Source organism: Copadichromis virginalis, linkage group LG20, assembly GCF_057382275.1.
Source record: "Copadichromis virginalis isolate Kocher_CV1m ecotype Utaka linkage group LG20, C_Virginalis_male_GT1.1, whole genome shotgun sequence".
NCBI lineage: Eukaryota > Metazoa > Chordata > Actinopteri > Cichliformes > Cichlidae > Copadichromis > Copadichromis virginalis.
Window position 1 is genome coordinate 31,796,923 of NC_140637.1, and position 24,021 is coordinate 31,820,943.

A 24,021-nucleotide genomic window follows, 5' to 3' on the forward strand; every position below is an offset into this window, starting at 1 on the left:
TAAGAGCTTTTCACACAGAGCTTTTCTGAGTTGCAGTAGTTCCAAACTTCTTCATGAGCATAATTTTTACTTGTAAGGTTTTAGAACTTAGGTGTGTGAAAGCCCTGGATGAGGCAACAAAAGCTCAGACTCCATCTGAAGCGCTGCCTATAACGCTACCCAAACCTTCAGGACAAACCTCCATCCAATGCCGCTCTGGAAATCTGTTCAAACAAACAACCAGTTTGGCAAATAAAAGCACCAAAAAGTTCAGTTTGTTTCCTCATCTTCCACATACAGAGCTTCTAACACAACAGACTCCAGTTGAATCCAGTTTGGTTGGGTCTGGGCCTGATCCGATGGTGAGGGGACGGTCTTGGTTTGGCTTGAACCGTCGCTCTGCCTCCTGGCTCTTGCTCTTCCTCCAGATTCTGATGTAGCATAACGTTCAGTATACAAGTTCAGCTCTTTAAAATCCATACCGTCAAATCCACAAAGTTCTTATTACATGTTAACATTTCAATATTTTTTTCCTTTCTTTTGTATTCTTTTTTTATACTTTGTCATCATTATTATCTTTCTTTTTTTTGTTGTTTACAATTATGGCCACAAGTCTTAAGAGTTCTTGAGTCCGGTCCGGCTAAAATTCTATTCCGGGTTGTTTTCAGTCCGGATTTGGTCCAAGTCCGGTCCAGTTCTGATGTGATCCGGTCCGGTCTTTACATGGCACTGGGCTTGTAGCTCTGCACAGTATTTCCCCCTGGGCATGTTTAGCATGGTGCTGTAAAGCATGGCTGTATATGTATGTGCAAGGTCTGTCGATAAAGCGCTGCACCAATAAACGTCAAAGTTTGTATCCAGGACCCCAGCGTCTAGGTTCTTGTGGGCCTGAAAAATGCCTGTTACTCCACTTTTGGAGATTTTTTCTGTTGAAAAATTCTACAGTCAACCTACTTATTTACAGACCTTGCCTGTGTGCCTGTGCTGGAATGTATTCAAAACGTAATGCTATATTCGTTTATATTCACTTCTAGTAAATTATTCACAATTCTGGCGAATTCCACAGTCTTGATTGGTCGGGCAGTACATTACTAAAGAGTCTTCTTGGCCAGTAGGATGGCCAGAGGCCAGCATGACTGACCAATGATGGAGGGTCGAGGACGAGCAGGAATCAAAGGTGGGGAGAAAGAGCGAAGAAGGAAAGAAAAGGAAGGTAGAGAAGGAGTAGGACGAGGAAAATTAGGAGGTAAACTTCTGATGGACTGTGAAGAAAAGAGGGAGGACGGGAAACGGTTATGGACACAGGTACTGGTCTGTCAGTAGGCATCGGGCTCAGTGTGCTGTGGTATAGAGTGATTGTCCAGAGAATCGAGTGGTTATTTAAACAGCAACTTAGAAACATTTAGATCCTGACGAGGCTTGGCCGAACAAGTCCAAGGTCAAGTTATATCATCTCCCTTCAGAGTCCTTATTACTCTATGTCCAAATCCTCTTAGCATCCAGTGATTTCAAGTTAAGGTCAAGCCATCGGTTTATTGGACATTTAGTTTATTTGCTTTCGTCTTCTTCATTAAAGCTTAAAACAACCAACTGAATCCAAAAAAGTCCACGGTAGGGTCAGATATTCCAAATCGGTGACTTGACTTTGTCGCTTCCAGCCTCAAGTTCTGACCTGACTTCCTTACAGTGGATTCTTCCAGACAATGCTAAGGGTATGGTTGAGGATAAGTGGTCCAAAGTTACGACATCAGTAAAGAGGCTTTGAACCTCTGTGGTAGGCCTTGACTTAGCCCTGGACTTGTTCAGATTATGATGAGGCTCTTAAAGTTCAATCCAGCCTGTTGTGTTTTTCCTGTGACTGTCTGACCATAGGCGTAGTTTCTTGATCCTTCAGACAGAACAAGCTTTTCAAAGTGTAGTCTGTAGCTTTCATGGAAACTTGATCCGACCTTTCAACCAAGCACCTGTTAAGTTCCGAAGCAAGCTGAAGTCAGGTCACTTTGTTCTCACGTCACATCCACTGTTCGGAGAAACGTGACACAGTCTTTAGCCCACAGCTACATCCCCTTTGTTTGATCCCTGCTTGCAGTAAAATCAAATCCAAACCGACAGATGCATCTAGAAGGGTTATTTTTTGCCCCCAAATGACTCAAAGTTCCATAGTAAATGTATCCGCATCGGTTTGGAAATCAATTTTCCACCCCAAAAATCCACCAAATGGAGGTAGTTGGGGTCCCACCCAGCCAGTCGATCTTCAAGTCAATCAATCCATCAACTGACAAATAAATTACTGATAGATTGATTGCTAATGCAACTGGAGCTGCGGCTGTCAGTTCGGTCCAACATGGAGCAGTTCGGCTGACTGTTTAAACAGTTCAGAAAAACCAAATGCCCTCATTTCCCCCTCCCCCATTCATCTTCCCACGCCCCCCCCCCCCCCCATCCATCAATCCATCAGTCCATTCATCCTTCCCCTTCTCTCAGCTGCTTCCAGACATCAGATTGATGGCTTGCTCCAGTTTGTGCCTCAGTTTGTGTTTGCGACAGTACCCATCCCGGTCCAGTGCTGTTAGGATCTGCACATGCGGGAAAAACAGAAGAAATGATATCAGCTAAGGGTATTGCTTCATGTCCCTGATATAAACAAACTTGTTCGTGCATCAGTGAAAATGTTATTTTGATAGAGGTGCTACGAGTGGTTCAGAGGATGTGGGAAAGGATCGTCTTGCTCAAGGTCAGGGTTGGATGACTAGCTGATTTATTATTTTACTGCCATGTAAGGTAAGTTGATGAGGCAAGTCTTAAGGGGAACCAAAGAACTGGAAGGTCGTGTTAGTTGCTTTTACAACATCAGTCATGTAGCGAATGCCAATGTCAAACCTCAAAGTTACTAACTCACTCACCTCTTCCTTGTACTTGTTGATGTAGAAGTAGAGCTCGCTGAGTGCACTCAGTGTGTTGAACTCATTTCCGTGGAGTCGGGACTGCTCCACCAGGTATGCGTCCATGTCCTGATCGCTGATGCTAGGCATCTTGGCTATATCCCTGTAATACCTGAAGGACACAGACAAAGTTAGCTGTGGTGACTAACTTCAGACTTTAACTGCATCAGCAAGTTAATGTGTAGCTTTTGGGTTAATTTACCAGGATAATTACCCAAGTCGCCAGCTCTAATGGTGTAATATTTTTACATTTTGCATGAGCAGGCCTTATTAATCATCAGCACTAATTAATGTGATTATGACCCCATACTATTATTCTAATAAGGCAAGAGTCTCAGTCTCTGCAAGCCTTTCTTCTTTCTTTCTTTCTACAGTTCTGCTCTTCAGAATGTAAATTAAGCTGTAGTAGCTACTTTAACATATTAATTCTGACAGGTTATATTGATCAGTCACTTTCTTGTCATAGGGCATCAGCTAATATTAGCAGGTTAGTTAACTGGTTATTTACACCTAAACCCAGCTCACTCATTTATTTTTCTTAAATATATAAATTAATTAACATGTTAGATACTTGCTTTACACAGGATGTATTAGTTAATAAGTTAGCGTGCTATCTACCTTTCTACCCAGCTCTTGTAGTTGGGGATGTCCTTCGCGTAGAGCAGTTTGTTGGATGGAGAGTCTTTGCCGAGCCGATGTTCAGACGTCGAGCAGGAATCCATGAAGGTCTGAGCGACGACTGACAAGCAAGCGTCGGTGATGCTGCTCTTGTGGATGTCGAACACAAACTGAGGATTCTTAATAACATTCACCCAGAACCTGAGAGGAAGGCTGCAAGAACAGAGAAAAGAGATGTTTTTAAAAAAACATTTAAACAGCTGTGACTTTACCTTATAATTTTTTTAAAATCCACATTCTTGAGCAACTTTCTCTCACCAGTTGCTCTTCCAGGTGTGTCGGACGTCTGGGTCAGTTATCTGTCGTTTGTCGGCCTGCTCGTCTAAGAAGTCGAACATGTATTTTATGGCCAATGGGAGTGCAGAGCCACGATGGGCGGTGCTAAACACAGTCTCAAACAGGTCATCCACAAACTTCTGCAGCGTCCCCTGTTGGTGCGAGGACCAAAACAAAGGTTTAAATATTTAAAAATTCGATAATAGAAAAAAAAGATCATTAACCAGAAACATTGGACAAATTCAGAAGGTTAAAATTAACATTTGACCTATTTTAATTAAACTAGATTATAATATACAAAATGTACATCTTCTGAAACTACAGTCTCTGCGTACAATGAAGATGATTATTACAGCCATACTTTAAGGCATTACTGTAACTTTAATCTTAAGCCCCACACTGACATCTGTGAAGGCTTGTGCTGTTTTGTTTGAGGTACCTTGGTTGCTAGAAGTCTGGTCAGGTAGATTTCAGAAACCATCTTGCTGCCACGGTCTCCTTCTCTCTGGTCGCTGTGCTCATGATTTTTCACCAGGTGCCACAGTTTAGTTCCTGGAAAGACACAAAGGCTCGATTACCAATCCCAGTTTTCCAGAAGCCACAGAAGTCTCAGTTTTACTCCTTTCTTTGGTTTATTATCAATTTATTTGAAGCAATTACCTGCAAATTTGCCAAAAACTGGCATCACTCTGTAGGTACCCTGTGTCAAACTTTATTTCAGGTGTTATTCATTAACTATAGAACTCCAATATTATCATTTTTGGTATCTAGATAATATAATTTCCTTTTTCTTGGCAGAGTTTTTGTCTGAGATAGACAAAACGTCCAAGTATATCAAAGATCATGACTGTGCTGTCACAGAAGTTAAATGTAATGCTGTCTCAACACAAGCAATGAATCCTGTTCATCTTTCACAGCATCTTTGAAACAAACTTAAAGGTCTAACACATGAAAACACCACAGATGTATCCTAATGTAAAGAAAGTTACTATATCTGAGTATATCTGCTGCCATATTACCAGTTTCCTGGTCTGGGGTGATCATTGGAGCTCTGGATCTCAGGCTGTCGGGACTGCTGGATGTTCTCAGTAAAGACTCTGATGGCACAAACAGAGAGAAAGATGTTCCTGATTAGTCATCTGGTTAGAAAAGAAGAGGCTGAACACTGATTTTGTGAGTCAATACTGTGCTTTAATGGTGAGAACTGAACAACAACATCTGGCCTGGATATAAACTAAACTTTCACTGTTTTCCACACAGCTGCTATAGCTATAAAGGTAAACAGTCATTGTGCATAACTTCCAACAAACCACATCTGTATAACTTGTAACGCCCTCAAAAATACATCTGTGTAAAATTTATTTTCACCAACGGAATGGCAGCACGGTGGCACGGTGGTTAGCACTGTTGCCGCACAGCAAGAAGGTCCTGAGTTCAATTCCAACATCAGGCCGGGGTCTTTCTGTGTGGAGTTTGCATGTTCTCCCCGTGTTTGCGTGGGTTCCCTCCGGGTACTCCGGCTTCCTCCCACTGTCCAAAGACATGCAGCTTGTGGGGATAGGTTAATTGATTAATCCAAATTGTCACTAGGTGTGAATGTGCGAATGAATGTGAGTGCGAATGGTTGTCTGTCCCTGTGTGTTGGCCCTGCGACGGACTGGCGACCTGTCCAGGGTGTACCCTGCCTCTCGCCCTATGACAGCTGGGATAGGCTCCAGCGCCCCCCGCGACCCTGAAAAGGATAAGCGGAAGCGAATGGATGGATGGATGGAATGTAAACGCTGTAATCTCGCAAGTGTTATGGATTAAATCAATCTCAGATTATTATTATTTCTGACTGCTGTGTTCCCCATTAATTCGTCTGTAGCGTCTCAGTGAGTTGTGCTAACTTTTACTTTCCACCTCCAAAGTTATTGTGACTCTCAGACGTGTTAAATACATTTATTTCCTCTTCACGTTAACTAGCTGTGGGCAGACACTGAAGGTAGCAAGCTGAGAAGACATGAGAACAAAAAATTCATTTTGATGAGTGAATATCGTGTTAGATTTTCTCTGTCACTTCACTGTCGGTCCAATCCTCTGTGTTTGCTTCCAGTTTTGGAGCCAACTGTTTCCTAAAAACATGTTTGAAGATGGTGATTGATGGTGTTGCCACACTGTCTAAATCAATCACCGTATACTCATATCAAAAGACTAAAGACTAAAAACGCCGTTCTTCTAACTTTGATAGTTGCTAGTTCCTGCTGTGCTCAAACACAAAAGAGAGAGACTTCCTGTAGAGGTTGGGTTGTCCGTACAGGTTACCAGTAATCCAGATCATGGTACGAATTTAAAAACCAGAAGAAGGAGGAACCATAAAGCATTCTTTAAGTTTGTGAAGACGTTTCAAACCCTCATTACTTTGATTTATAAGCAAATTGAATGGATGCACTGAGCTGCTTTTAGAGCCAGCAGTCCACCACAGTGTTAATACTGTGGCGGATTCAGTCCAAGCGGGCGATGCCATTGGCAGTCATGATAACCTTGAAACTTGAAGGACTCCAGGCTACCTCAGGTTTGTTAAAAACAGATATGCTGGCATTTCTGCAGCGTGTACAGGCAGTACAGCAAATGTTAAATTGCAGTTAAAAAAATGTTTGGACTGTTGCTAAATTAAACTTTCCTCCATTTCTTGAAATATGTGCAATGTGGTAGAGAATGAAAAGTTTGCATGACCTATGAGGAGGTAATAGAAACGGGAAATACAGTCAGGTGAAATAAACCAGAATGATGCATTTGATATATGAAAAGTCTGGAAACCATTAACCCTGCCAATAAAACACGATGCAGAACTGGCCAGCAAGAAAACCTAATAACTGTGTGTGTGTGTGTGTGTGTGTGTGTGTGTGTGTGTGTGTGTGTGTGAGCGAGCGCGCTCAGTACCGTATCTGCTCAGCGATCTGGTGAAGGTGAAGGAGTTGGCGATGTTGTAGGCAGAAACCTGCTTCTGGACGAGCGCCACCACGGAGCCGTCTGTTACCTAGCAATGCACAGTGAAACATCAGTTAGTCAGCCAATCGCTCCATCAATCAGCTGACTAATTATCCGTTCAGCCAGTCGATTCTTATCCCGTCCACAATCTTGATAAAATCCACACGTGCCGCTGCAGGAGCTGATGAAGAACACGAACTTGCTCGGAGCTCAAACAGAGAGCGAGGGTGCACAGGCCGCTGAGATTTTAATAAATCGGCAAGAGGAAATGTTTTCAATCTGCAGCTGCACAGTCATTTTACGAGTGCCGTTTAAGTATTATGAAGTGGACTGACTGTATACTTACATTAGACCATTCTTTCATTCTATTACATCTTCAACAGTCTTCTTAATCCTCAAAATGATCTTATACTGTATGTATATTAGATTACATTATGTTACACTATATCACAATACTTCATGCAATAGAATTTTATGTTTCCTTATACTATATAGTATGTTCCATTACATTATGTTAAATATAAGAGTTTTCCTGGATAATGTTACGTAAATCAAAGCTTTGGTGCTGTCTGGGTTCAAAGGTTTGGCTTGTGGTTGTCAGTAGTTTCAAACTGTCTAATTTTCAATTCTTTCTTGTATTTGTGAAAGAAAACTGAGAAGATTTATTGACTTCTTCAAGTAAAACATCTGTTCTTTTCACCAAACAACATGTTCGGCTGGTTTCTGTAACAAAGCAATGTTTCCCATTAGTGTGCAAAAGTCAGGAATTCCACTAAGCTATTAATGAAAGACTTATATGTAATCTTACATAAGGTCTTCAGTTATTAACACAATGGTGCTAAAATCAGGAGTGGAAATATGAACACTACCTTCCTTTTTACTGTATAGTGGAGACATAACCCGACCTGCTGCTGGTAGAAATGTAACTGCACTTTTAAAGCTCTCGACAATTGTGATTGGTCTGTTAAGCACCATTGATTCCAGCTGTGATGTTCAGGATACTTTTTGCTGGAGTGTTTGGGAAAAACGTGTGAATACCACTCTCCTAACATTTTATTTGTCTCCATCGTGCACACAAGTGACTGGCGGCAGCAGCATCAGCCACTTGTGCAGGTTACGGTGTAGGCTGTACAGAAATCCGAATCAGCCGACAGACCGAGGACAGAAACACAGACTAAATACATACAAGGAGTGAAGGGAAGAGGGGAATTAAAGCACTGTGGGACAAGAACAAAGAAAGGAATAAAAAATAGGGAAAATAATAATAAATGGTATTTATGTTAACTAGACAAGATAAACAGTTAAAAGTTTCTTTACTGAAAATGTTTCAAATGTGGAGAAAATATTATATTCTTACTAAAAGGTTGCATGTGGATGAAACTGCTAACAAACAAACTTTCAGGTGATCTCTGCAGTAAATGCACGTCTGTACCTGGTAGTGCGCCAGCGTGTTGAGTCTCTTCCAGTCGCTCTCTATCTTAGTTGTCACGTCTTCGTCCTGCAGGATGATCCTTGTGAGCCGACCCTGACGCCACTCTGACATCACGAGCACAGACAAAGGATCAGAGAACTGTCCACCCAACCCCGAACTGCAGTCGTGTTTTAAATGAACTGGGCTTAAGTTTGACGACTCTCTGCTGGAGTATGTAACTGATTTATTTTTACTGACATTTTATTATTTACTGAAATTCTGATGAATGGGGACCTATTCTCCTCATTTTGTCATTCATACATGTATTCACCTAATTTAATACAATTATTAGATACACAAGTATATTTTGCAGGTGTTGTGTGTCTCAGAAGATGCATTTACCAAGAACTCACATGCGTAGTGACTGTTTACTCGGTGGTACAGGGTTTTTTATTTTTCCCCCACTAGGGATAAATTAGCATCCCCCGACTGGTTTGTAAGCAGTGCTGTCTCTAGGTAAAACCAGCCACAGTGGTTGTGGTTTCTAGCAACTGCTGCAGGCAACTTGTATAAAATTATCGCTCAACTACTTGCTGAGATGCAGAAAAACTGTGAAAGGTGCAATACAAACTGGAACTGAAGTAAAAGTAGTGCTGTGTAACTGTAACAGTCCATTTTAAAAGATGGAACTTTTACTTTGAAGGCTAACGCTTCCTCTTTCTGGTTTGCATTGCGGTTGCCACCAGTTTTGCCTGTTTAGTACCAGCAACTCCAACCGCTTGCCAACCAGTTAAGGAAACATTTTTATCTAGCCACAGTGGTTGCCAGGGAGTTGCCAACTGGTCTTTAGTCCTGTGTAACTGGGGACTAACTAGCAGCTGGCGGGTTGTTGGGGACATTAAACCCCATCATGCTGAAGACAGGACCTGAGTGGTGATGGTGACGTTAAACTCACTGAGTAACAGTAGCGTCTTACATATAGCAATTGCAATTATGTCTCAAAAACTAGAAAAACAACATTGACTTGTAGATGTTATTTTCTGAGCTAATCCAAAGTTTATGTAAAAATCACATCACAGCCACAGAGATGTCATCCATTGGTTAGCAAAGTCCTTTCATAAGTTATAAACCAGTGAACGTACCCGACTGTAGCCACCTTTGTGACTCCGGTAACGACCATTATTACCAAAATAATCTCATGTTCTATTTAATTAGGCTTTGAAACAGCACGGAGGCCATACACTGAGTGACAACTTTGAAACAGCAATACTTCTATCTGCATCCAGTGGAGTCGCCCCCTGCAGGCTATTAGAAAGAATGCACTTTGCAGATGAAAAGCTGCATCCATGTTTTATACTGTCTGCGCCTTTTCTTGAAGTAGGATATCTGTCAGTAGTTACCCAAGTCCATGTCGTCGGCCTGAGGTCTCTGCGAGTATGGGATTCCTTTGTAAACAGCGTCCAGCAGTTTGTCTTTGACCTGAGTGACTGTGTCGCAGTTCAGCACCTTCACTGGCACCTCAGTCCCAACTTCACCCTCAGGGGGGATGCACATCAGCGTCTGAGACGGCGAGAGAGAAAGCAGAGACTCATCTGTCTGCACCAAACTTTATTAAGCTGCTGCTTGTGTGTTTACCACAGTGTTGTCACAGCGAGGAAAACGTCACGGGCTGTTAAATTGGATATTTTTAACCACACACACACACACACACACACACACACTCACAGTCTTTTCGAGGACCCTCACTGACTTAACATGCTCCTCCCCCCCCCCACACACACACACACACACACACACCCTTCACATAATTTATAATAATCCCCAGCTGGTGTGTCAAACACTGAACTTTCATTCGCCGCAGACCCCCGACAGAAAACAACGCCGAGTGGTCGTAAACATCCTGCTTCTGTGCTTCAATGATGCTTGTTGCTATGGATACAGTGAACGCAACAAAATCCACTTTGTGGTGAGTTAAAGGACTCATCTGTAACACGTTATAAGGGAGCCTGCAATTTACAGGGTGAGTTTATTGTATGAATCAGGTACCAATAAAACACTGCTGGTTCCTGCTGCAAAATTATGGGGAACAAGTCAGTAGCCAGCTGTGTATTTCAATTTAAAATAAGAAACATATTGTACTCATACACTCACACACTACTCAGCTATATCGTATAGCATGCAATTAAAGAGTAACACAGACTGTTCTGGAAAGCACTGCCTCATTTAGTGATATAAATGTTTGTTTTGAGGTTATCAATTACAAAAATTGCATTTGTTTTCTATGAAATTGATTTTTATTAACAGATTAAGTCTAAATTAGTTAAATTAACACAAATGATTGACCTTGGGTAAACGTGGAGGGAACAAACAAGCAAGACAGCCGACAGATTGAGAGCTCTGGCTTAAACGTGCTGCTATAGCATAAACTTATACTGCATATTTCAACACTGCTATTCACTGAAAAACCCCCGACATGGCGTGCTGTCATTTAAAACCTTTCTGTTGGGCAATGATACAGAAGGTGCCTGTCAATAAAACAAAGATTTAATGGAGGTAACATCACATTAGAGCTTCACTTCATTATTCAAGGCATCTAAATGAATGAATTCATTTAAAAAAATCATAAATATCTACAGAAGATTTTTTAACAAATTTAATTATTTCCATTTGTCATTGCATATTTTTAATAGATGGCTTTTTTGGGAAGTTAGTTTAGGTCAAGTCAAAAATCAATTACCCAGTTTGTTTCCAGTATAATGTGTTATTATGGACACGCTGTTATGTTTAGCATTTAGCCGTCAATGGGCCACGAGGACTTGGGTTACTGCAGTGAAGATGATGTATGATTGAAGCTTACATGTCCTTAGCCGCAAATCTTTAAACTGGAAAGTGAATAAATATGTAGCGTTTTTTGTCTTTTTTAAACGGCCGTGTGCTTTATTTCATCAAATTTCTCTAGGAATGACTTGACAAAGCTAAGGCTGGAAATGTGGTTTATAACTAATAAACAAAACTACCAAAATATGGTGAAACCAGCAGTCTATTCTCACCGCAGCTGCACTCAGTCACAGCTCAAACTGCTGTATTTAATTTTGGTTGGTGTGGGTGCGCGTGTGCGTTACCAGCTGTTTGTAGTCGATCTGCTGTCGGATGAGTTTGTCTTCACTGAGAGAATAACGAGCTTCTCCGGTGATGGCGTCAATCGGTCCCTTCTCCATCTGCTGCTTTATGGCACAATACAGCATGAAGAGAGGCTCGCCCGCACACTCCTGAAGGACAGGAAGAGGGGAGGGAATGAAGGGAAGGAGGGGAGATTTTTTTTTTAAAAGGAGGAAAGAAGAGAAGGAGGAAAGCCAGGTTTATTACTACAGTTTAATCCTCAAAACTCATCAGGGGGATTTAAGCCAATCCCCTTCATTCCCTATGAATAAATTAGCTGCAGCTCTGATCTGATTGGTCACGCTCAGAGTTGAGAGGCAGACTTTAATGAGGTCAATTAGGGGGAGCAGGAGGAAAGGTAGGAAGGAAGGAAGGAAAAAGCAGAGAGGATGGTGTACCTTGAGGAATCGATGGAGGAGGAAAGTGAACCAGTTCGTCAGCATCTTCTCAGCAACAGACTCGGTCCTAAACACATATATACAGGTCGGAGGTCATTAGTGAAAACATTAACTCCTGCTCTTTCCTGATTGGTCACATCAAATTGGACAGGAAGAGCCTAATGAGATCAGTTAGAGAGCAGGAGGCAGGGATTTGGGGGTTGAAGGAGGAAAGACAGGGCTGCTACACCGGCTTCATAAACAAGGACTTTTATTCTGAAGTAGCTCTTAGACATGGGATGCGACACATTCAGTGCAGGCTGTTAATCAGCCAGACGTGGATTCATTCAGCAGATCAGCTTTAATATTCCAGGTGTGACCACCCACTCACACTGAAAACAGTCAAACTTAAAGTGAACAGCAGGGAACGCACCTCCTCAGCAGCAGTTTGGGATGGTTTCTGTTCTCCAGGTTTTTCTCAATCAGGTCGGCCAGCAGCTGTTTTAACACCACTGTAGCATATTCCATCCGACCCTGAAGAGGCAAAGACAAAGACTTAAACCGCTCAGCAATTATTTACATTTTTTTTAACTCATAATAGGTTTACAAGCCTCTACTGCTATCACTACAGGTGTAGTAACCAGCATAATTAGCAGGCTGTAGCACTGTGACAGATACCTGCAGAGCAGCCATGAGCAGGGAGGCCACGTTCCCCCTGTCTCTCATGGAGAACGACCTCTGAGCCTCCAGCGTGTGGATGAAGGTCAGCAGGAACATCTTGTTGTTCAGCAGCTGGCTGAAGAGACGCAGAGCTTTCTCCACATTGGCTGGAGACTAAACAGATGCATGTGCACTTAGTTATTTAAACACAAACAGAGAGTCGCTCACCAAGAGGTCAGGTCAGAGGTTAAAGATAACATCAGTAAACCAAATAAACATCAACAAATCCACAGTGATATAAATATAAATTCATTATTTAGTTGATAAATCTAAATAAACTAGAAAAATCCTAAACAACCCCCCAAAACCTAAGACCTAAACATGTGGAAATAAATCAGAACAAGGCAAGTTAACCAAGCTAGGACTGAAAAAAGACTAAATTTGTACAAGTGGTTATTAATCTGAAAAACCATCAGAAATTTAAATGGATTTAATAAATAAGCCCGGAGGATGAAAGAAGGAAAGAGCAATAAACTCAACCAGATGACAAAAGCAGAATGAACCTGAATAAACATGAACAAACCTGACAGATGTGGAATAAATCTAAGTAACCCTGAACAAATATAATAAATGTAAGTAACCCTGAACAAATATAATAAATGTAAGTAACCCTGAACAAATATGATAAATGTAAGTAACCCTGAACAAATATAATAAATGTAAGTAACCCTGAACAAATATAATAAATGTAAGTAACCCTGAACAAATATAATAAATGTAAGTAACCCTGAACAAATATAATAAATGTAAGTAACCCTGAACAAATATAATAAATCTAAGTAACCCTGAACAAATATAATAAATGTAAGTAACCCTGAACAAATATGATAAATGTAAGTAACCCTGAACAAATATAATAAATGTAAGTAACCCTGAACAAATATAATAAATGTAAGTAACCCTGAACAAATATAATAAATCTAAGTAACCCTGAACAAATATAATAAATGTAAGTAACCCTGAACAAATATAATAAATGTAAGTAACCCTGAACAAATATGATAAATGTAAGTAACCCTGAACAAATATGATAAATGTAAGTAACCCTGAACAAATATAATAAATGTAAGTAACCCTGAACAAATATGATAAATGTAAGTAACCCTGAACAAATATAATAAATGTAAGTAACCCTGAACAAATATAATAAATGTAAGTAACCCTGAACAAATATGATAAATGTAAGTAACCCTGAACAAATATGATAAATGTAAGTAACCCTGAACAAAGAACCAAACTGAAATAGGAAAAAATGTGAAAAAATAAAAAATAAAAGATGAACAAATCTGTACAACAGACAATAAACCTAAAGATATGAATGAGAATAACCTTCAATAAAACTGACAAAGTTCAAAAACAAAACCTGAAAACAGAACTAAACAAATTTCAATAAACCTAAAGGGGAAATAAATATGAATAAACATAAAATGTTTGAATAAACCTGGTTAAACTAAATAAAATTAGAATAAATATAAATAAAAGATCACAAATATAAATTTTTAAGCCTGAAAGAAGGAGATTTTGTCTTTTTTAAAAATAGAAATAAATAGGAATAAACCTAAAAAAAAACAAAACAGTAATAATCTACAGAACTAATTTAAATATAAATCCATAATCAGGGAAGAAAAACTAATCTCTGGAAATTATAGTTCACCAAGTTTAGGAAATTCTTTCCACCTGTGGGCTGATTTGCTGCCACACCCTGTTATTATGATCAGGGAAAAATTGTGGATCCAGAGACTCAAAGATCCGAACATCCTGCCGTATTGTACATACGTCAAGCTCTTTGAGGACGGGGTGTTCTTCTATCCCAGGGAACATGACCCTCATGGTGTATGTCCGATATTCCAAGAAGGGAATCTTCACTCCATCCATGTCATTGGTAAGTTCTTGGATGTCTGTCTGCAGTTCCGCAAAGGCTGCGAGAGGAAGAAGAACATTAAAACAAATCACCACAGAAGGAAGGACTGGAGGTAAGGAAGGAAGGCAGAACACACCCTCTTTGCACTCTAGCGCCACCCGGCTCTCCAGGTTGTCCATCTGCAGCTGGAGGCGTTTGAGCGTGCGGTCGGCATCACGGGTCTTCCTCTTGTAAGCGATCAACACTGCGATGATCGCGATGAGCAGCACGCCTCCGCCTGCTCCGATCCCAATGATGGCAGGCAGCGTCAAGGCACTGTCGGAGTAGATATGGAGCATGCCCGGGGAGTACTCCAGACCACCCACCAAGATCTACAGAAGACAGAACAAAAACGTGTTTATGACACGGTTACCTCCCAACATCAAAGTTTTTTTCCCTTTTGATCAATTTCATAACTTTTTATCTACTTTTGATTATCTCACAGTTGTCATACCTTATTTCAAAGTGCCATAAAGACTCATATTGTCATGAAAGCTTCATGAAATGGACTCTGTGATCAAAAAGTCACATATTTTTCTTATATTAGCCTATTTTAACTGTTAAATCCAGAGTTACATTTAAAACCCTTTAGCTGTCAAAGTCCTGGATGATCATCATGTCTTAAAGACCTCATGATATCATACTATTATACTAGAGCACTTCTCTCTCAAACTGTAGGATTGCTCGAGATATTTAGAGTTTCCAAAAGTCGAATGGGAGACACAGTCGTCTGCTATCAGGCCTCTCTCCTGTGAAACAGCTCCCAATTTGGGTCCAGGAGACAGGCACATCTTATATCTTATATTTTATTCCAGTTATGATCCCATAACTGTGACGCTAATGTGCTTGTTTATACCCGTCCGATAGTTGTGATTCACTAATATTCAGTTTATAATATAAAGCTGTTGTGAACTGGCACAATATGAATAAAACTGTATGGAATTATCTGAATTGAGGCATTTTGCTGCTTTAAGTACAATTCCTCCCTTAAATTACTCTGTTAAATCCTTCATAACTAACACAGTTTAGCTTTGGTTAAAGAAAAACTGTAAAGTTTTAAATGCTGCCATCCACTGTGCAGATGTTACACAGTAACTTTGGTAATGATACTTTGTTGCAGGAGAATACAGATTTTCAGTCTTTTAAAGAGACAAAATTGTAACAAATTATACAGTTAATGTATAAACACACACACACAGATAGATCTTCATGTTATACGTGTTTCATTATCTTTGTTGTCTCTTGTATTAATGTTTCATTAAAGTGTTTCCTCTTTACAGCCTTTTAATATCGATTCTACAACAGATGAAGGTACTATGAACAAACTGATAAATAAATGATAAAGAAGATATGAACAGACGCTGGAGGGGAGGGAGGCATTCTGAAATGATAATCGATACTTTTAATAATATATCAATAGTTTGTCTCGTAGGAGGTTCTGTTCATTGATACCAACTTCACTTTGAAGAGCTCTGTGTGTGTGTGTGTGTTTGTATACATGGTGTTGGGAGGACATGAATGTATGTACAAAACCACTACGTGGGGACAAAAAAGTCCCCATAAGGTAAATCATATAAGTGATAAGAGTTTATTCATTTCTTCCACAGGCTGAGCTGTGTGTATCTCATTCATGTGTAAAGAAATGATTATTTCTTATTATTAATTACATTTTTTTTCTTATATATCTGAAAATGTTCTTGCTTTTGTTTGTTTCGTATTTGTCGGTTATGTATGGTTAAGCTTGGGCTAAATTTAGTCTTCAGGAAATGAGTGTAAGGCAGTGCAATGTCCTCTGAAGTCCAGGAAACATTACTCTGTGTGCGTGTGTGTGTCACTCTATGATATGTGATATTGAACCAATTACCCATGACTCCCTGCGGCTGCACTTAATGACTTTCACCTTTATAAAGACCCCCTCCTTTTCCTCCTACTCCTCCTCTTCCTGTCTCTGTTCTCCCTTCAAAAAGTAGTTCACGGCCAGGATACTCAAGTCCATGTAAACACAGTCAGTGTCTATGACTTAGACAAAGTCACATCAAAGCTATTTTAGGCTTGTTTTTCATGTGATACTTTAGTGAATCCTGGTAGATGGAGGAGAAAAGCCAAATCCACTTACAGGTATTCAAAAAACCTTAAAAATATGAGTGAGACCTATTATTCTCATATCCAGCTTTATAATTCCACTGTACTAAAGTAGCTTTCTATTATTCACAGTTCAAAATAATCCTTATTTTTCACATACTGAGTTCACCTACTAGCTAAAACAAGCCATTTTAGGTGTCTTTCATTTCTCCCTGTAAGCCAGCTTTCTTCTCATTGGCTGCCCCTCGTAAACAAAGACATAAACAATAAATAGGTGGCGTTTCTGTGGAGAAATAAGCACATTAGACATGAACTCTTAAAAGGTCTGGAAAAAGCTGACAGAAAGCTTTTCGGAAGCTCAGTCAGGAAATAAATTCAGCATAAAAAAAACCTTACATACACCAACACAAAATATTTATTTGTAATAAGTTGATCTATTGATTTCCTGCTTCATGGTTGGTTCATTTTCTGTTATATAAAGTTGATGTTTGCAGAGGTTTTTACCTGTTTTTGTCCCTTTTATTGGCTCTATGGTCATTTTTTGAATCCTTTTTGATGTCTTTGATTTGCTCTTTGTGGTCATTGTGGTTGTTTTTTGTTTTGGCCATTTTTTAAATCTCTGTGTAGTCTGAAGCATCCTTATAATGTTTTTTCCTTTTTCAGGTCTTTTTTGTATCTTTGTTGTCTGTTTTTTCTGGTTTCAGCGACTGTTTTGTCTCATTTTTGTATGTTATGGTCTCTTGTCTCTCTTTTCTTGCTTTGTAGTTGTGTGTTTCCTCTTTGTATTTTACAGTTTTGTTCACTTTAAAAACAAAATGTAACAAACTTCCCTTTCCTGTGTCCTGTAACCTTTCTTGATTATTTCTTGCTGTTTTCTATGAATCACTGGTTAAGGTAAGAATGAAGAGGAGATTACTCACCACGACTCTCTTTTCTCCGGTGATATCCGGTGAATCACAAAGCAGCTGGTTCTCTGACACGGTTAGGAGGCAGGGTGACTCTCCAATCAGGACTGTGTAGTTCAGGCGGTTGTTACCAGGGGCAGGAGGGATCAAATTTTTACCCTGAAACACACAGACAAGTTTAGCTGGATCATTCACACATATACTTTGAATATGGATTGCATCAAGTTTGAGAACTCAAACCTTGAGGATGATGGGTGACCCTGGTTTCACCTCGAGGATCCCAGAGTTCCCCAAGGAGTCAAAGGTTGGGTTCGGGTAGTGTGTAAAGGGGGTGGAGTTAAGCACCAGCAAAGAGGACACCTGCACAGGATGAAAATATTAATGTAATGTCAACATGTCATTTAGAGTAAAAATGCTCCACGTGTGTTTTTATCTCTGATCTGTGTGATTCAGGTTATTTTTTTCTTTTGTGCGTGTCATAAGCTTGTACTATGATAAAGTAGAAGGTGCTGCTTGCTGTGGGTGAGCGATACCTGATCGAAGATGAAGCCAAACTCATCGGGCCGCAGCGCCCCCTCTGGCGGGTCGGGTTTAGTGTAGACCAGACCAGGAGCCAAGCATGTCATTGTGCTGTCATTGACTACAGTGCAGTACTGGAGAGAAAACCATGAAGTCCGGTTAGGACGAAGAATGCAGGGTGACTGCAGAGTGCTGACGGCTAAGGTCGCAGCTGAAACTGGTTTAAAACAACATCTCACAAACAAACTTCATCTCCTCAAAACTCCAATAACCTTTATTGTATTTCAGAGCATAAAACCAATAAGTGCTGCGGTACAGTTTAAGGTCCCGATCCTGAACTTGGGAATAACTGAGGTCAGAGTTTTGTTCTTACATTGTTAGTTTCCACTCCTCCATATTTGGCTCTGACTTTGGGCTCCTGGATGGTGTGCAGGTTGGTTCCCGTCACAGTTATCAGCGTACTGCCACTGCGCAAATAACAGACGCACAGGTTACAGATCCATTATCGTGATTGATTATTTGATTAGTGATGAGGAGAATGTGGAGGATTTACTTGAGGATGGTCCAGTTTGGTTCAATGCTGGTGATGGTTGGGTCATCCGTGTATGTGTACTTGGTATCTGTGCTTGTAACCTCGGCCCTATCAATCTTCAGACGGATGGGGGCTTCGCCCGTGCCTGACGTGGAGCTGGGAGTTATGCAAACTATCTCCCGATCAGTTCGTCTGGTGGAGAAAGAGAGATATATCATTGCATCTGGTTATTATTTACCAACAGATATATTACTGGGTGCATGTCAGAGTCAAGAGATCCCAACTAACTTGACAAACAGACACTCCTCCTTGTTTATGTAGACAGTGACAGAGCTGCCGGCATTCAAGTGTCGACCCATCACCGTCAGTCTGGTTCCCCCAGAAACAGGTCCCTTCTCTGGATGGACACGGCTGAAAGTCGGGCTCTGGAGAATAAAACACAAAAGACAGCGGTGGTACATTAAAGAATAAAAAACATCAAGTATCATACAGGAGTTTTTCCACTGTATGATAATTTATAGTCCATTATAATTAACTCGGCTTCCTCCATGCACTGTTAAGACAAGGCAGACCTGAAGATTTAAATTTAAGAAAGTCTAAAATTCCACGAAATCTAATCCTGATAACTCAACCTTTCAGTTTCCATCACAAATAGTGCGAAATGGTGACTTTAGTGCACGTAAACACACCAACAGGATGCTGAAGCACTCACCACGAAGGCGTACGTGTCACTGGAGAAAGCTCGATATTCTTCGTTGCACAAGCCGATGCAGACCTCTACCCGACCGCCTGGAGAGTGAGGCAGAAGAGCCTCGGCCATGTCACAGACGATCCTGCAGACAGAGAGACGGTCAGACGCACTCACACACTCCAACGTGTCCTCATACCAACATGCTGACACCACTGACCTCTCTGCGCTGATGTATTGCGAGGGGATGGGGTTACAGCGGACTCCCGCCACCTGAACATGGGCGATCTCCTTCACCTGAAGACCCAGGTTCTCCCCCTCGATTGTCACCCGAGTCCCTCCTTCCCGGGGTCCTGTCACTGGACTGATCTGTGGGGGAGGGGCGCAGCTTAGAGATCACATGACATCTGTTTCTTGATTTGCTGCAGCTGCCACTTACTGTCTGTCCATGTTTTCTTGTTGTCTCAATAAGTTATATTTAAATAGATTTCAAAACAGAGAAAGACACAAATGATAAAAATGTCTGTGCAGTGATTATCCTTTAATAAACAGCATAAACTTAAACAACACATCTACAGGTTTCTATGGGATGGTAGCGCACACCCTCAGGGTCTTTTTAAGGTCATTTTAGGGAGTTGTTTTAATTTTATGATCATTTGTGTTGCATTGTGTTACTTTCCTTGACATAAACAAGGAAGACAAAATATTGTGAACACATGACTTAATATCTTCTAAAACATGTTCGACTCAAAACATGCAAAAAGCCAACATTACTAGACTGTTTATGTATTAGTGTTCTGGTACTCGTTGGGACAAACAGCATTGTGTAGTACTGAGCAAAGGCCTTGTTCTACCACACAACTGTACGTAATGGCAGAAATGTAAAATCAGGCCAAAATGGGTAAATTAGTTTATTGTTGGTTGTTTGCGATCATTCGAAGAGGGCTTCCAGTACTGATTACAGTGAACTGACAACCCTGCAGCATGCAAGTCGCAGGTTTGATTCCCTACCTTGGTGATGCGTGGGTGGCTGCAGCGCAGGTTGTGTCGGGTGTAGTGCATCCAGTTCTGTTCGGGGGACGGGCAGTGCTGTCGGAGGAGGCACTTCCTGCTTTCGGTGCACCACCCGCACTCGAAGGCAGTTGGAGCTTTGAGGCACTGACCACAGCTGGAGCGCTGAGCCTCACACTTGTACAGCAACGCTGACAAACAGCACACGTTTGATCAGACAGCAGCCAAACACGGCGTATCACAGGTGGAAGAGTCTTGTGTGCATTTTTGCTACTGTCAGCATGAAGATATCATGAGGTGATTTTTCACAAAGCAGAAAGTTTAAGAAAAATCTGTTGATTATTTTTGCCTTTTACCATTTAGTCCCATAACTTTATCCAAGTCTCACAGTTTAATCAGTTCGTTGGGGATGTGGTGTGATCACAGTCACTGTGGTGGGCCCACCAAGGGGTTAACCCGTCCCACTGGAGGAATTTTCAAAGAAACTTGCAGATAAATAAAGCAGGCTTTTTGGGATTTTGTCACAATCATTAAGAAAAGACGGATTGATCCGAATGGTTTTCCAAACGTTTAACTTCATCCAAGCCAGAGGTCTAAATCATCTGCAGGTTTATGGGCTTTTAATGATTCAGGCAATAATCTATTCCAAACTGAAAGATGTTAGGCTGAGAAATAATGACAGGTTTTTTCCACAAAGTTACCAAACTAAGTGCACATACTCTCATAATACATTGTTTAAATGATACTTATTTTTCTTCCTCAGGCTGTTTATCATGTTTGGTAAAACTTTGCTTCATTAAATGTGAGAGTTGAGTGTGAAGTTTAAAAATAGCTTATAGCAACATTGTTTTACTGATTTGGTCCCCTTGAGATCAATTTGTTATATACGTAGCCCATGATATAAAATGAGTTTGACACCTGTGCTATAAATACTCAAACTCTGTCCCGACAATCAGCAGCAATCAGCTGCTCGACGCTGCTAAAATTACACGATGGCCCCAAAGCAAGAGAACACTGGAAGAAAATGAATGTTTGCAGGAACGGGCGAGTGGAAGTTCAGGTCTGCAAGTTCAGAGGAAACAACTTGTAGAAGTTTGACTGATGACCTTCAGGAAGCAAACTCTGGAGCGGTGTCGCTCTGTTCTGCTAAGCAGCTAACCCACATCGCTGCAAGCTTCATGGAAGAACAAATCTCTGTTCGACACAAATTTCAGTGCCAGATGTTTGCAATCAAACATCTAAAGGGCTTAAATGCGTGTTTGGAACAACTCCTAGAAGGCAAATAGAAATTTTTTGCTTCACAGAAGTATGAGCATCTCTCTAAGTGTTCAGCATGGCAGTGGATCGATCATGCTTTAGGCCTGTGCTGCAGACACTGTGAATGTTTCACTGGCAAAAGGAAGCATGGATTCAACCATGGAAGGACCAAATTCCAGAAGCAAATATTACAAAAAGCTATGAAGAAAAAAAATAATGAGATTTATAGGATGGAAATATTTCCAAATCAATGGGATACCTCAAGAGAGCCACAAAGCCCCTGCAAAGCCCCCGCTCACACCCAGCGTTAAATATCTCTAAGAGCATAGCAAATAGGAAGAATAACCCAAAATCCTGAGCTACAAAACACCTTGAAAACCTTTCATTTGTGTCAATATGGGCTTTAAATATTGAGCATTTAAACATTTTTTGTCCTTTCTGTTTTCATTTACGACAAACAGAAACGCACACTTTTGTAGCTCTGTATGTTTCATTTAAATAAACTTGATGTTTATATTTACTGATGGTGTCTCATTTGTTTCATATTCACCATACAAACTAAAACTTAAATTAGACTGATTATAAAGCAATCAAAGTTGATAAAAGCTAAGTCCTAATCGACTCACAGATTTCTGAAGACGAGCAGTTTGATTAGCAGGTTTTACCTTTCATAGACGCGGGCTTGTCGATGAAGAAATCTCCATCCCAGACAATGGAGAAATCCACCGGGAGATCACCAGCCTCGTCCCCTTCATACCAATACTGCAGAGACACAGAGGGGGAGTAATTTAAGTATGGCACGTTTTAATTGGGAAACGGAAAATTTGATTCTGTGTTAATTAACGGGAAGCAGCAGGAACAAATTTTAATTAAAGGAGGAGAAGAACAAATCAATGTAGAGAAGAGAGAAGAACAAAAAACAATGCAAATGATTGTATATGCAGATAAAATATACTGAAGCCAGCGTTCAATAACCACACTGGCAACTGTAATAATATGAGTACAGCTGATATTCACACAAGTGTCAGTGCAGTCAGTATTCCTGTCTTACTCCACCAGTCAGACAAACATCAAAACTACCCTCCTGCTCCAAATACAACTCTGAACCATCAAACCCTGAACTCCACAGACCTCCGGAGGCACCAAGGTTTTAGAGACTTTGCAGTAAGTCCTGGATGTTATCATGTGAGGCCACCATGGACTGGATGACTTTTCTTTTCCTCACCACATTTCACAGGAGTTCAGTCAGACTGAAAGGCTGAGGCAGCACCTTTAACTCCTTGTCATGTTCGCTGAGAGCCCCATCCTGCTGAAAGAGACCACTGCCATCAGGGAGTGCCAATGGAGGGTTGGCACATGTTAAACAGTCTGCAGACTTTTCAGGGTCTAAAAAAACCGTCCGGTGTGCCGGATTGAACCCTGGGTATACTAGTGACCAAAGCAATGCACAACAGGAAAATTGCTTTGCATGTAGACTTTAAAGAATTAAGTAATACAGTAATGGCAAATACCATACAGCAGACAGATATCCATCTTCAGGGATCTGAGCAGACATGTGCCTGAGACAGGATAGCCATTAGAGAAGATGAATGCAGGCCCTAAGTATTGCTTAACTGCAGTCATTGTTTAGGTAAGTGGTGCGCATCATAGCGACATCCATTTAAATAGCAGGAAGCCTTTTAAAAAAAAATCTTAAATGTGCTCTTAATTATGTCCGTGGTGCTGAGGTTGTGGCAGATTGCAAGTATGTAACAATATTACTGAAAATAACACATTTTGTAGGCGCTACAGCAGCATATGGTGAAAGTCCCACAGCTAATGTTTCTACAGCCGGCGTTACTTCAGGTAAGATCTGTACAGTTTCTTTTCAGAGAAATTGAGGACAGATGGTGCTGCTTTAAAGAAAAAGATGGAAAATGGACACACACACAGACACACACATACTGGATCGGTGTTGTCATGGCGGCTGCAGGTCTCTATGGTAACCAACAAAACACTGTCAAAGAAACAACATTATGGACTTAGAGCTGATAGGAACCTGATCTACCTGCCGGTCTCATCGGAGATAAACAGTGGGGTGTTAATGGAACAAAAATCTAAAAAATATAACCTCTGTGAGCGTGTGTGTGTGTGTGTTGAACAATACACTTCATCTCCCATGCTGCTGAGAAGACAGAGAGGCTGTGTCCTGAATATGTCAGCTCGACTCCAAAGGCACCAGATAATCTGACGTCACACAGCCGCACACACAGCCGGTGAAACCGAAGTCGGGTTTTCAGAAAGATTGAAAATCAATGTGTCTTAATGACTCTGGTCTGCTGCTCATTTCATTAACTTACATCACACACACACACACACACACACACACACACACACACACACACACACACACACACACACACACACACACACACACACACACACACACACAGATTAATTAAGATGTGGCAGCTCTATAATCTTACTTCAGCAAAAACATCTACTGTAAAAAATAACCTCCTGTATGACACTACAGGACAGAGTCTGCTGCACACACACACACACACACACACACACACACACACAAAATTAACAAATTTCATTAAGTGAAAACGGGTTCAGGTCAATATTCCATC

The 24,021-nt window shown here is 40.8% G+C and overlaps 1 protein-coding gene across 1 annotated transcript in view; it reads right to left on the bottom strand.

Annotated features, from left to right (window-relative positions):
• Nucleotides 1–2,427: 2,427 nt before the first annotated feature.
• Nucleotides 2,428–24,021, bottom strand: part of plxna3 (plexin A3) — a 137,977-nt gene continuing 116,383 nt past the window's right edge. Inside the window, exons 14-38 of the mRNA XM_085442818.1 lie at nt 22,072–22,168; nt 20,150–20,340; nt 19,359–19,507; nt 19,163–19,283; nt 18,739–18,875; nt 18,472–18,642; nt 18,292–18,385; nt 17,933–18,052; nt 17,640–17,759; nt 17,415–17,558; nt 14,510–14,744; nt 14,289–14,431; nt 12,471–12,626; nt 12,226–12,326; nt 11,814–11,880; nt 11,379–11,525; nt 9,657–9,816; nt 8,278–8,381; nt 6,798–6,894; nt 4,895–4,972; nt 4,315–4,427; nt 3,858–4,027; nt 3,540–3,752; nt 2,883–3,033; nt 2,428–2,555 (exon numbers count right to left, since the gene is read on the bottom strand). Coding sequence (XP_085298944.1) covers nt 2,460–2,555; nt 2,883–3,033; nt 3,540–3,752; nt 3,858–4,027; nt 4,315–4,427; nt 4,895–4,972; nt 6,798–6,894; nt 8,278–8,381; nt 9,657–9,816; nt 11,379–11,525; nt 11,814–11,880; nt 12,226–12,326; nt 12,471–12,626; nt 14,289–14,431; nt 14,510–14,744; nt 17,415–17,558; nt 17,640–17,759; nt 17,933–18,052; nt 18,292–18,385; nt 18,472–18,642; nt 18,739–18,875; nt 19,163–19,283; nt 19,359–19,507; nt 20,150–20,340; nt 22,072–22,168 — 3,375 coding nt within the window. The 3' untranslated portion in view covers nt 2,428–2,459. The remainder of the gene's footprint in view (nt 2,556–2,882; nt 3,034–3,539; nt 3,753–3,857; nt 4,028–4,314; nt 4,428–4,894; nt 4,973–6,797; nt 6,895–8,277; nt 8,382–9,656; nt 9,817–11,378; nt 11,526–11,813; nt 11,881–12,225; nt 12,327–12,470; nt 12,627–14,288; nt 14,432–14,509; nt 14,745–17,414; nt 17,559–17,639; nt 17,760–17,932; nt 18,053–18,291; nt 18,386–18,471; nt 18,643–18,738; nt 18,876–19,162; nt 19,284–19,358; nt 19,508–20,149; nt 20,341–22,071; nt 22,169–24,021) is intronic.